The 13,250-nt window shown below is 42.0% G+C and overlaps 2 protein-coding genes across 6 annotated transcripts in view; one reads left to right on the top strand and one right to left on the bottom strand.

The window, feature by feature from the left end:
• LOC108547171 (uncharacterized) lies at positions 1-4,715 on the bottom strand. 5 transcript variants are annotated; one of them, XM_017899573.1, is made up of 6 exons: positions 4,626-4,715; positions 1,378-1,583; positions 1,124-1,270; positions 748-868; positions 551-674; positions 1-478 (listed from the first exon to the last, which is right to left on the bottom strand). In XM_017899573.1, the coding sequence occupies exons 2-6, from the start codon at positions 1,577-1,579 to the stop codon at positions 140-142; spliced, it is 933 nt and encodes a 310-aa protein (XP_017755062.1). In that variant the 5' UTR covers positions 1,580-1,583; positions 4,626-4,715; the 3' UTR covers positions 1-139. The 5 variants fall into 5 exon arrangements, with proteins under 5 accessions (XP_017755062.1, XP_017755061.1, XP_017755064.1 ...); XM_017899572.1 differs by lacking the exon at positions 4,626-4,715 and adding an exon at positions 2,394-2,463; XM_017899575.1 differs by lacking the exon at positions 4,626-4,715 and adding an exon at positions 2,233-2,252.
• krz (beta-arrestin protein kurtz) overlaps positions 2,551-13,250 on the top strand; it is a 27,469-nt gene continuing 16,769 nt past the window's right edge. Inside the window, exon 1 of the mRNA XM_017899570.1 lies at positions 2,551-2,789. The gene's annotated coding sequence lies outside the window, so the exon portion shown is untranslated. The remainder of the gene's footprint in view (positions 2,790-13,250) is intronic.

Below are 13,250 nucleotides of genomic sequence, written 5' to 3' on the forward strand. Positions count from 1 at the left end.
TTGCAAGAGCATTCGTAATACATCTAGAAAAATACTTTATAACATTGCAATATTTGATTGAAACGTTTATGTACGTATTATATACGCTCGTGCACGCATACAATATATACAATATAGATATAGTCAATTCTTTAATTTTTTATTGTTGGTGAAGTCGATTATTATTTAAATTCCTGTAAGGATCTTCGACTACAATGGAATTGCAAAGTAGGTCATAAACAGTTCTATTAAACCTGAAGAAAAATAAGGCAAAACATATAGGAAATAAAAATGCCAAAATCATATTCTTCACAACTGATCTTCCAAGCGCTAGCGGTAAACCTAAATCTCTTCCTGGTAAAACAAGTACAACATCAGGATCATCAGGTCTATCAACAGGTGTAACACTACGGCATTGGACAACTATTAACCCCATCATGGATTTACCAGGTGTTGCACCACCAATACGGCCATTTATCCCATGTTGAAGCCAATATGTCTAAGAAAATATTTTCATTGAAGTACAGTGTACATTATTTTCAATAACCTATATATGCAATGATCTATTTACCTCAAAAATGCATACCGTTATGCGATGAATTATTTCTAACACTACCATACCGTATGCCAGTTGTAAAGCCATTTTATAATCAATTCTCACACTTGCCATTACCAAGTCTAGATTATCTATATCTCTAGAATAAAATAGAACAATGACAAATCATAAAAGTATGAAACTATTGGGAAAGAAGAATTAATCCTACATACCTGAAATCAAAAACATCAATACCAATAAAAGTAATAGAAAATTTCACAAGAAACAACATTATCGAATCTATAAATTCAGCTGCGAATCTCTTCCATATTGGAGGTATACGGTACTCAAAACCTTAAAGAATTATTTCCTTAAATTTCGATAAATAAGGCAACCATGATATTAAATGATACAGATGAAAATGTATGTTTCAAAAATACTACATTTATGGTACCATTATATGGTATTATTTAAGGATAAACAAATCAACTGAACATTTCAAATATAATCATATAAAATGCAGTACTTTTGTAATAAAAGCACATATAGTACTAGTTGAACCTCTGTTGCAATGTGATGGACACAGGAGATATCGTTATGACCTTCTACCTTCAGCTCCAGGAGGTTGAAATAGGGGTCCTACATGGTCTTGCGGCCTCCTCTGTCTGAGTGAATCGTTCTCCTGATCATTCGTGCCAACAATTAACCTGTGCGTATTTCCTACATTTGATACTTGTGATGGGAATAATGGTACACCTATAATTATTCCATTTTATAGAATAATTTTGCTCTAGCGAGAAAATATACTAATTTATATATTATATACCCTATGCAATGACAGCGAAACATGACGAGAATCTTACCAGACGATGAATTTATTATTTGCCCAGACATTAAATAATACGGAAATATTGCAGCCATGCTCTGCCAGGCATAAGCTTCATGCAACCATTTCTCTAATTTTTTAAAATATCTTGTTCGTTCCTCTGCAGCTGTCATTTGTAACTCATCTTTACTTTCTCCGGGTTTGTCCTCTTTTATATCGTCATTTATATTATCTGCCATATTGCTGTTTCGACAAAATTTATCGAATATAAATGTCGTAAACTTTTTCAAAACAATAATTCTATTTTAAAATTGTACGATATGAAAGTCGGTTCGTTTAAGACAAACAACGTTCGATAGTTGTCAACAGAAATAAATTATATTCTCACAAAAGTAATTATCAATTTTTGTTCAAAGAATAATGAGTTGGCGTTGATTACAAACTCAATCTATAATATTAATAACCAACAGACAAAATAATTATGTAAGTTTGTTTAATCCACCTAATTCTTGCCGTATTGTGTTGGAAAGCTGTTCTGATGGTATTCTGATGTAAAATTTTTCGTGTTTGCTCAAAGGTGACGTATATGACAACAAATATATAATTATTGATTTTTTAAAAATTCACCAGAAATATCATAAAGGTATTGTTGTAACAATACTGCATATTTTTTTAATGAATTCTTTTTACAGACTTTACCGACAAGGAATTATTAAAAAATTACTATTGGCTAATATATACCCCATCCAATCGAATTGATCAACATATAAAAATAATTAAAAATACGAGTCGTGGAGATATAGCTGTAAAATACCTCATCTACGAAAAACGAAATCTTGTTTCAAATACGAAAAATATATACAATAATGAACATTATTAAAGCATACTGTACATAAGAATGCAGCTTGAAAGGAACGACTTAGAATTTTCTAATTGAGCGAGCGATGTATTTGGACACAATTGACGTAAACGGAGAAACTTTGGTAAACGCTATAATTTTAATTCATGGACAAAAAGTACAGAAGTTTAAATATAAAAAGACAATATTGGTACCTTGATTACGATAAAGATGAATTAAAACGTAAAAGACAAAAAGTATGGAACATAAACAAAATATTACTGCTAACTGATACGACTGAGTGGAGGAAACTAAAAACCCTAGGACGTACCTGGAACTAGGTGGCAGCGTGCGACAGTTCGCATTGCGGCGCTAGCTTCTCAGGACATGACGTACTCGAAGCATTCGTGCAGTAATCACGGTCGGAGGACGTTTCCGACGACTCGCCTCTTTCTACATTTCGCGTTTTCGAAATAAATAACAGCGAAGCGGGTAGGTGTCGTGAAGCGGTGTGTCGTGTTAAAAAACTGTGTGCGATCGTAGGCGTTATGAGTGACAGTTGGTTAAGTCTTAAACAGGGTGTGGGCCACGACGCCAGGAGAAACATTTAGGTAAGATCGCATTAACTTCGACCGTATAATAATATTTTCGTTGGTTATATTATTCACCAGTTAGAGGATTGTAGGATCGCATATCTGATAGATAACGAACAATTTTGCGACGGATACGACATTCTTTACACGGAAATATCAGTTTCCAGTGATTCCTCGGTCACGCGTCAATTCGATGGAATGTCGCGCTAGAATTCCGACAATACAGGCGGTGGGTTGCGTTGAAAAATCGAATCTCCCTCTTTCGCCGACGCTGTAAACAATTGTTTAAACGCGGTACACGTTTCTCATGCTCGTGGATACGCGCATTTCATCGCCGATCGCGTATTATTCATAATCGATTGGTATCGTCGAATTAAACCAGCGCGTGAAGATCGAAAGTTCGATTTAGTAACAATTCCGTAGGCAGAGGTTAAGTTGGAATCGAAAATAACCTCTCAAGTGTATTAACACAAAACACGCGTAACATTCTAAAACGCGGAATGCGATGTAACCAATAACGAGTTTTGAAAACACAAATACACGAGCAAGTAAAATATAATTAAGAAAATCAATTGATCCACGTGCCGTCGAGATGTGTACGTACACTTTGGCAAAGGGTAAAAAGTGCCACTAAACGAGGCCGATGAACATGCAACTAGACAAACGCGTGACGTTGCGTCGTTTCAGGGCAGATCGACCGAATGAGATTTAGGTAGCCGGCGATGTTGCGGATCACTTAACTCCCTCTCGCGTGTTTGGATGAATGCAGTTTTCCATCGACTCGTATTTAGCACATACTCTATGACTATCTCGTGGGAATCCTCGTTGCGGCTATGCGACTATTATGGGAACGCGTAGTTCATGGATTTGTCCCAGATCGGACGAACGAAGGAAAGGTGTAGAGCGACAGGAAAAAAAGGTTGGTCGGTTTGGTAGGATGAGTACGAATAAAAGGTAAAGCTTTCCCCCAAATCACGCGTGAGGTGAATGGCCGCGGGCATACAGAGTCCCATTCACGCGTCGTAAGCACCTTTACGTTTTCGGAACCGGTTGCACTGAATTTATGGGAAAATGGCCGAGCACCGTGGGAGCCTGTACGTCTTGCGTGGCTTTTCTCAGCCTGCTATCGCTCGTTCCCTTAATTCGAGCCGGTCGAACGCGGACAACGTCGCGGCACACCGCGTCGCATACTAATTTCTCGGCGGTCCGATCGAATTAAATGCGCCTCTACACGCGAAACGTTTCCGGTTCCGCCGACGATTCGACAGTCCGCGGACGTCATTAAGAACCATCGTCGCTATCGGTTTCCATTTTATTCTTTCGCTTCTGCACGCCCGCATCTTAAAAGTAACTATGGAAGATCCGGATTCTACTATTTTCGTTCGAATTTCTCGAAAATATTCAGAATTATGTTTTTCTCGTCGTCTTGTCATTTTTTAATGGATTATCGATCGGCTGGATCGATAATTTTTCGCCGTTCGATAACGTTGCTTGTCGATAGCCAGTGTTTCCGTTGATTGAGTTCTCGGACACAGGGGAAGCTCGCGATAACGCAAATTGCCCCTACTCGATAGCGCAACGACGCTTGGTAGCGAGATTACAAGTCTCCTAATCCACTGCACGCGGAAATATAAATAGACGCGGTGGCTGGATCGAAAATCGTAAAGAGAAAGAGGGAATTTCCATGCAGAATTTTGTAATATCCGATAGGCGTAAAATAGCGCGAGATTACGACGCGCAGAAATATCTACTTTATCATCGATCGTTTAAAATCATATTATTATATCTCGTTATCTATGTCATAAAGCTGAACCAACTGAAGTTCCGAGATTACGTTACTGACAAAGTACTTACTCGGTTCTTCTCGCTGTCGCGTGTATTTCGTATTAATATCTTTCCCGACGATGAGTTTCAAATTTAATCACGCGAGTTTAATTCCCGAAGCGTTATTGGTCGCGGCGATATATACCCCGCCATATTGCCGGTGAAACTGCAGTTATTTGTGATCATCGATTATTAATAATCATCAGGGGGAACGGTGACAGTTTCCGTTCCGTTCGCGCAATCGAATCGCAAATTAATATTTCCATGGCTCCGCTCGATTTATATATAGACACTGTGATTCAACCATCCGATTTAACAAGATACGCGTTCGTAATTTATTCGCGTCGATTGCAAATCGCAAATTGCAAAAATGTCCACGAGAGGGAGGCACACGGGAGAGCCGTTGCCGTGGGAATCGTCGAGATCTCGATTCGGGAATAGTTGCGCGCCAATTCGAATTAAACGCGAAACCGATACAGAAAATCTGAATATATCCAACGAGGACGTCCGATCGTTTTCATAACACCCGGTGAATTTTGCTTCTTCGTTGCGCATTCCACGTTGCAACCGCATCTCGTGGAAGGCTCCTAGCCTGGTCGTTCCTCGTTCCGTGCAACAAAGGGAAGCAACGCCACGGACGGTCTTTTCTCTCGCCGGAATTCCAGGGATTCCGTTCTCGATTTTCAACCGGCGCATTCCCGCCGATTTCAACATCGAGCAGAGTCTCGGACTCGCCACTCGATTCCCGCTAAAGTATCGCGAATCGTTCGCGGTGATCGATGCACGATTGCTGTCGGGAACAATGGGTTTGCATCGGTGGACTTCCGCCGGGCCAGAGTGAAACGCATACACGCCCAACGATTTACAATGGCCAGAAATGGGTTTCGAGTCGAACGCTCTTGTGACGAGCTGCTGGCAGAAGTGACGAATAGCGGATTCTTTCCATCGCTTACACCGAATTTTAACGACCAGTTCGGATCGAACTTCTGCCCCCCGAAATTGCCCGTTCGCCAATTCAACCGAGCGATCGATGGTCCGGTTAATTAGCGAAAATGTGCTCGTGGTTTGTCCTAGACGAGTGGCCTCGTGTCGGGGATAGGTTAATTAGATCCCGTTCGTGGAAAACACCGAGCAACGAATAGACCTTACAGAGGGTATGTTGAACCTCGCTGCTTTTCTCTTCTTTGTTCTCCGTTTCGAAATCACCGAACCACGACCGCATCGTTCATTCTCCTAGGCACATGTCTCCTCTAAAACACGTAGGCAAGTAAGAGCTGTGCACTTGCTCAATGGAATGCTATGGGAAATGCGTTATGGAGCGAAGATTTCGTGCGTCGTGTTCGGAATCGGCGCGAAATATCGCTCTCCGTTTCGTTGGATAACTTGGAAAATGAAATTGTAGGAAAATAAGGAGGAAAATAGGGTATTCGGAGGATTGTGAAACGAAAGTGGAGCTTTTCCACCAATAACCGGTGTAATTTGGCTAACGGTACCGCGCTATGAACGAATTCCATTGAAATTCCAGACGCGTGAATCGCGGCATAGATGAGCTTCGTTCTTTCCATGAATAGCCTCGAATGAAATCTCATTTGGAAGCATGGAAACGCTAATTTTTACTCAGCTCCGCGGCAAATGTCATCTGGTGGCCGCTACAGAGAATCGATGGCTTCTGTATGCAATTGTTTTACCCGTTCAGATATTGCGCGAGAATGAATTTTTCGATAGCATGAAACGGATAATTAGCTCGCTGATGATACATTGTAGAACGAGCAACGACAAATGTTCTATTTGCAGCATGAATTTTATTTAATTGCGAAAGGGGAAAGCGTCGTTCTTTGTGCGTTTTCGCTTCATCATCGGATCGGAGGCGTATTTTCTTCCGGTTTACGATCAATTAAACGACCCGTGGAGAATTTGCATTTTAACGAGTACACTGGATGCTTCTCCGGTATCCTCTAATATTTGCTTTGTATGCTTGGACAGCGTTGCGAAATATTTGTAACCTTTTCGCGGCACGCGTGATGCAATGATATCATCGTTTTATAGCCAGTCGATTCTGTGTTTGTTGTGTGTACAAACGAACACATCGCGGTATGTGACGTATCGATGGATAATAAAATCGGCATAAATAATAGATACAAGATAGCTCGTTTTAAATGGATAGAAAATAAGGGATGCATGATTATTTTACGATCGAGGGGTGTTTTGTATAATCGTGATATCGATAAAAAGTTCCATCGGGAATATAGGATAACACAGAACAATACCTCGAGAAATTACGAGCTTAACGAAGCACGTTTTAAAATCGCACGTGCATTACGTAAACTATGACAAATAACGTCCACGACAACGTAACCGCGTGGATGGAAATTCCGTAGAAAATTTCAAAGTTCATAGTTCTCTGACGTCACGTCTCGATAAGCGAATTGTCGGTTGATAGTTTGAAAATAGACGAAACGTGGAATGTTAAAAGCAACTTGGAATTATCGGCGAGACGACGTCCATTTTCGCGAATTATCCTCGATGCGAAATCGTCGGGAAATTAATATTGGACGTGAGCGATCGAGACAGAGTCGTCGTTCGAAAAACGATCTTTATTCCGAACGACCGACATTCTCGAAATGCCTATCAATCAACATGAATCACACGCTCCGCGATGCAGATCGGCGGAATGTCAGCGGAATATCGGCGGAACAGAGTCTCGAAATCGACGCGCATCTCGAAGGATGCACGGCTCGACGATTACGCATACAATGGACTCCCGATCCTATTGTGCGATCGCGATTTCCTTAGTTCGTCATCGATCACCGATAAAGTCAAGGCCGGTCGATCGAGGATCGAGCAGCGAACACGCGAAAAAAAGGTGCATCCAAAGAGCGCTGAGATAATGAGAGGAACCGCGAGACGCTACGGTTAGATTGGAATTAATGGAAGAAAGGAGAACGAGAAGAGGGACTTTTGAAGTTATCGAGAAGGTTCAAGAACGTCTATCGAGTTAAAATTCTAGCGAAAAGGGGCTAATTACAGGAAGGGACAGACACACTCTAGGAAAGAGTTCCGCTTTACGGACTACTTCATCAGTTAACCCTTTTCGATCGATATCCGGATCAGCCTCAAGTACTACTTAATCGCGTACTCGATATTGCGATACCCCGTGGCGAAACAACCAGAGATAATTTCATTAACGACGGACGATATTGTAATTATAAGCCTTTTGGAAAAAATTTATTCAGCTGAAAGAATAATCGAGGACGTTCCTGAAAAAGACATTGAACGTATCGAGTCGGAAATTGTAATTCCAAGTAAACGAAAACTCGCTATCTACCTTAATCGTGGCAATATCGAGTTTAAATTTCGGAAGAATACCTTTGCGAATGTGGCAATTCGTTGAGGGTGATTTAGGACCCAAGGGTCTCTTTCTCGGAGACGTTCTGTAATTAGAGTTTTCGGACAAACGCGTGGAATAATCGCGATTATGGACGAATGGTCGGATTAAATCCCTGTATAATTGTTTCAGTCGCAGTTGTTTGTTTTAGAGGATCCTTCGTAGGGGATGATGATGGTCGGATGAGAGCACGCGTGCGCACAGAGAATGCCACGGAACATCGTAAACTAGGGCAGATAACTAGGCGGTACTGTTATCGTAGCATGGCTCGAAGACGTCTAACTCGAGATAAAGCTCATTCATTGGTTTTGCAACGATCCACGATGGCTGTGGACCGTACATTTCAACGATAGGGATGAGATCGATCGCGACCGGTCGCGATTTATGAATTGCTTATTCAGCCTGAATCCCCCGATAGAAATTGATCGTGTCTCCTGGGGTTATTCCGTGGTTCTGAGATCGTCTTGACATTTGTTTGCATTCCAAGATTTCTTGCGTACCCGATAAATGAATCGTGAATGACCTCCTCGCTTGACACGTAAGCGGTTCATCTATTTTCTTCTAACAAACTCGGACTAAGGATCAGGCTCGTTAAGTAGATTTCCGCGATGAGTCGTAATTTTCCGGAATTTATTAGCACGGTGAAATTATCGCGGATCTAACCGCCGGTATCGCAACATGCTATTCGCGAAAATTGCTAGGTTTTTTCCGTGCACCCTAATACTGGTTTTGATACAAAAGATAGTCTATGCGATGGCAAGACACTTCATTAAACGTGTTGCCATTCCATTTCCCTAATTGAAAAGACTATTAAGCTGCACTCGTAATTCCTTCCTTATTCCTTCGCATTACGCTTCATTATTTGCGTTCCCTCGCGTCCGTTCTCAGAACTTTATTAGAAAGATTCACTGTGGTATACATGCACGCGAAGCGCGCGAAGTCAGAGTAGAAAGGCGAGTTTGTCATTTATCGTTATTAATTGAATCAATTTGCATCTCCGTTTCGCGGAACCTGCCCCGCCGTTAATTTCCGCAACTCGCTCGGAGCGCTCCTAGCGATTCTGTCCCTTCGATTTTGCCGTGAAAACCGATCCCGGACAGGTTTACGAATTTACAAAAGGCTCGCGAATAAAGCGAGAATAATTTGTAAAAACATTGCGATCGATTTCGTGGACGAAAGGATGAAATTCGTAAGATATGGAAAGATTTGATGTCGTAAAGTTTTAATGAAAAGTCCGAGGGAGGTGAGCCACGCGATTCGAGGGAAACGACTAGGGTGACTCCCCATACGGTCGTGAATTCCAAAGGAAAGGAATGATCCGGCTATCGTTTCGTTTTACGAGCACTCTTCTTCGTTACCCCGGTTCAAATTCAAGGAACGAAGGTTTACTGGGCAGTTTCGTGGGTCCTCGTCTTCCACGGGGGAAAAGTGACCAGGCGAGCGTTCCGTTTTATCCCCTGATAATTAAACCTCGATAGAGATAGCACGATGATGGGAGGTAAGAGATTAGGGGAAGGAAAAATGGGCGAACTTTCGCTTTGAGGAGAATAAGTTGAGGTGAAATAAAGTTCTTTCGTTGAAGCAATGGAGCTTATTGAATTTTCGAGCCCGAGTCTCACTCGTGATATAACCTTCTTTCCGCGCGCTTCTTTAAGTTCCCTCAAAAGGCCGCGAAACTTTCTTTGCGCCTTATATATTCGATTTCTGCCGGGTCTCGGGTATTTAACGGGGAGACGTATGGTTTTCGGAAGCGAAAAGAGCGCTAAACGCGATGGAATAAAAATGGAGAAAATGGCGAGCTTCGAACGCTCCCTCGCGTTTTTCTATTCCTTCAAGCGTGAACCAGCCAGCGGCATAATTCCATCTTAATTAATTGCACCGCCTTTCACGAGCCTCTTCCGGTACCGACGAACCTTCCGGTCAGATTGACGATCGCCTTTCGGTCTACTGACTCCTTGAATAAAGCACACGAAGCACGGAAACAGGTGGTAGGCTGACAGAGGATGATGGACGGTAGGCAACCGAGTGTGGCTGAAGCAACCGCGTGAAAATTTCATCTGGAATCTGGCAAAAAAGCGAAACGCCATAGCTGTCGGCTGTTGCTCTTCTGGTGTGACGTGAGACGATAAAAAGCAACCTGTTACGATCCTTAAACCCATGGAAATTCGATGGCAGAAAAAGCTGCAATTAAAATTCCGATTCGTTATCCGTTTATCACCGAAACCAGCTATTCAACGAGACTGTTACTTTTTGCAAGTTTTGCGAAAATTACTTCGGGAAATGGCCGATATTCCGCTCGAATTTCGCTTGCAGACAGACGACCAAAATCAAGGGAAACTAACAAAGCGTCGTCAAGATGGAGCGGAAGCCGTGCATCAGCGCCGACGCAGATGTTGCTTTCTTCCCTGGTGTATCGATAGAATTTTAATAACAGTGCTAACGTGACGTGTTACGTTTTTATCGTATTTTATTGCACCCATTCCAGCTTTTCCACTTAACAACGTGAGGCCATAAAAATGGTTCGTGACCCGTCCACTTATTTGCAATGTAAAATACATGGACGCGTGGACGGCGGAAAGCGCGAGGGCACTGTTTGTTAGAAAGACTTTGCGATTTTTCATACGTTCCGCTGAAACGCGATTCCTTCGCAAATCGTTGCCACGAGCCGCGTACCACGGAGGGCCAGGTCGCGACTTTCGATCGCGGAATTCGCTGTTTCTCTCTTCTAGGGAGCCACGAGCTCGCATCAATTAACCCAGTTTCTTTTTCACGCGAGCAACGACGCTGCTTCTGCGCGAAAAGCTGCTACCGGATCGAATTTGTCGATGTTGCAACCTTAGACAGAGACTGATCGACGGAATCGATATCGAGAGTCAAGGGAAATTCGGTTCTGTTCCGAGTATTCGATGTTAGGTGGACCCGGAGTGGCTTAGGGTAACGTGTTCGCGCAAACTGTCCTGCATAGTGACAGGATTCTTGACAGAAATGTAGTTCGAAGGTTAGACAGCGTTGCGCAGGTCCTGTGGTTACAGCAGTGTCAACTGTATCGGAATTTTGATAAATTTTTGTTGGGGTAGTTCTCTATTCTGTCAACGAAGTTATCGGAGTGTTTGTGATGTACAAAGTTCCTAAATTGTAGCATGAAGCAGCAGAACTGGCTGAGGGTACTTTGTTAATAGAGATTGCGAAATTTGAGTTCGTGAATTCGCTTGTCGAGGCGCTTAAACACGTGGAATTTCGCTGCATTTGTTACGCTTATTTTACACCTGTTAAAATTTGCCTCTTAATATCATAGGGATCAAATGATGCAGCATTTGTAAGGGTGCATATGCAGTATGCGGAAGAGGGTTTAAGATGAAAAAGGATACTAGTGTACCAAGTGTTGCTTCGCATTTGGTATCGCTATCGCCACGAAATACCATGAATTCCAGTTGGAAAATTTCTCGAATAAAACAAATTCAGAGCAGAGCTTCGGAATATAGCGATATTTTCTGGTTTAAAAAGTATAAAATTTTGAAATAGCGTGTGAATCGATTGTGAATTGTATTGTTATATAAAATAAAGGTGCCCGTACAGTGGAATTTCGAATGGAAAAATGATGGAACAATGAAATTTCGAATAAAATCGTAAAACGATAGATATTAAAAAATCGGTGGGAATTAATAAAAAGCGATGGTAACAGCTATTGCCCACGTGGATAAATAAATATAAAGAGGAAAAGAAAGTTCAAATATGTACATTATTATAGTTTGTTATGTAATAAATTAAACAGGACTCGAATTGGTATTTTAGGTTGAATCTCGCTTAGAATAATCGTGGAAAGATAGATGATCGTTGAAATCCCCATACGATTAATTTAGATTTCTTCGGATACTGGACTCGACCAACCATCCCTTAGCCAATTATCAGTGGTTGACGAGGGTCCATCGCATCGTCGGTGAATTATCACACTAGTGGTAAATTTCTACGAAATTATTTCTAGCTTCCATTAAGACCAATAAGACGGCTATGTATATTCTTGGAACATTTCTCGCGATTTCATCTATTTCCATGGACCATTTCCACCCTTATGGTCAATCACTGGTGTCCCCGCTATTTGGTCACTTTGGCTAAAATTATTTCTGACGACTACCTACTTTATCCACTTCCATGAATCGTGTCCACTCCGAATCACTAATGAAAAATAATTTACCACCGTTGGGGTTTAATCTGCGTTGGGTTTTCTGGGGTCCACTCTGCCGTGATGAGATTGAAGCTTTGAAAAATTACCACTTTACGGGAATATGATTCTACCTCTGGCAGACTTTTACGGGAAATTCAAGGACATTGCAGGATCAAAAATGCACGAAATGACAGGGTGTCGACAATAAAAGTCTGTCCAAGGGCATCGGAAAAATGGAATTCCAACGAGAAGGCAATAATAAAGCGGAGTTATTAAAAACAACGACAGGAATATCAAGAAATTTCAGCAATTAAAAACGGAACCGAATAAAGGGAGAGATAAAAGCGAATTCTAGGAAAGAACGCTAAAACTTGCAGGAATAAAAGGAGTCAGCGTAAAATCTCCCGGAAGGAGAAATACTGGAAATTAAAGAACACCATGCAGGACAGAAAAAGAAGGGAAAAGAGATTCGAGTAGTATGAAAAAGAATGCGGTATTTAAAAAATAAACGGCAATAAAATACGCAAACCTGGGCTATAAAAGGAGATAACGAAAGAATACCAATGAAAACGTAATGGACAGATCGAAAGGTGACCTCGGAAGAATGACCCTAGGACGCCCTACGCGCGCACGAAAATCCCCTAGAATTGGAGAACACGTGCGCGAGCACAATCGGTTACACGCAAAGACCATGTCGAAACCCAATTTCGCGGAACACGAAAGAGATTAACGCGTTACTCGAATAAGTCGACGTTATATTCGATCGTTTACGTTCAATTATAAAAGTTCTCGTGCGAAAAACAAACCGACTCCGCAGTGTTCTCCACGCGAACGCGTCGGCGTGTGGAAATTTTAATAGGCGACCGAAAATAACCCGACATAACGAACCGGTATTCCAGTCGCGGCGTGTTTAACGTTCAAATCCGCTGTTAAGATTCCTGGAAGCATTCCCGTTCTGAATATAACGAGCATACTTTTCTCTGCGTCACGGTGAAAAGTGACGCGCAAAAAGCATAAACCGCGAACACTCCTCGAGTAACTCTCTTCCCTTATGGAATCGGGGAAAGGCAGAAGGCGGGGGGGGGGGGGGGGAGGGGGGGTTTTTGGA

The sequence above is a fragment of the Eufriesea mexicana genome, unplaced genomic scaffold (assembly GCF_001483705.2).
Source record: "Eufriesea mexicana isolate 0111107269 unplaced genomic scaffold, ASM148370v2 scaffold956, whole genome shotgun sequence".
NCBI classification, from domain to species: Eukaryota; Metazoa; Arthropoda; class Insecta; order Hymenoptera; family Apidae; genus Eufriesea; species Eufriesea mexicana.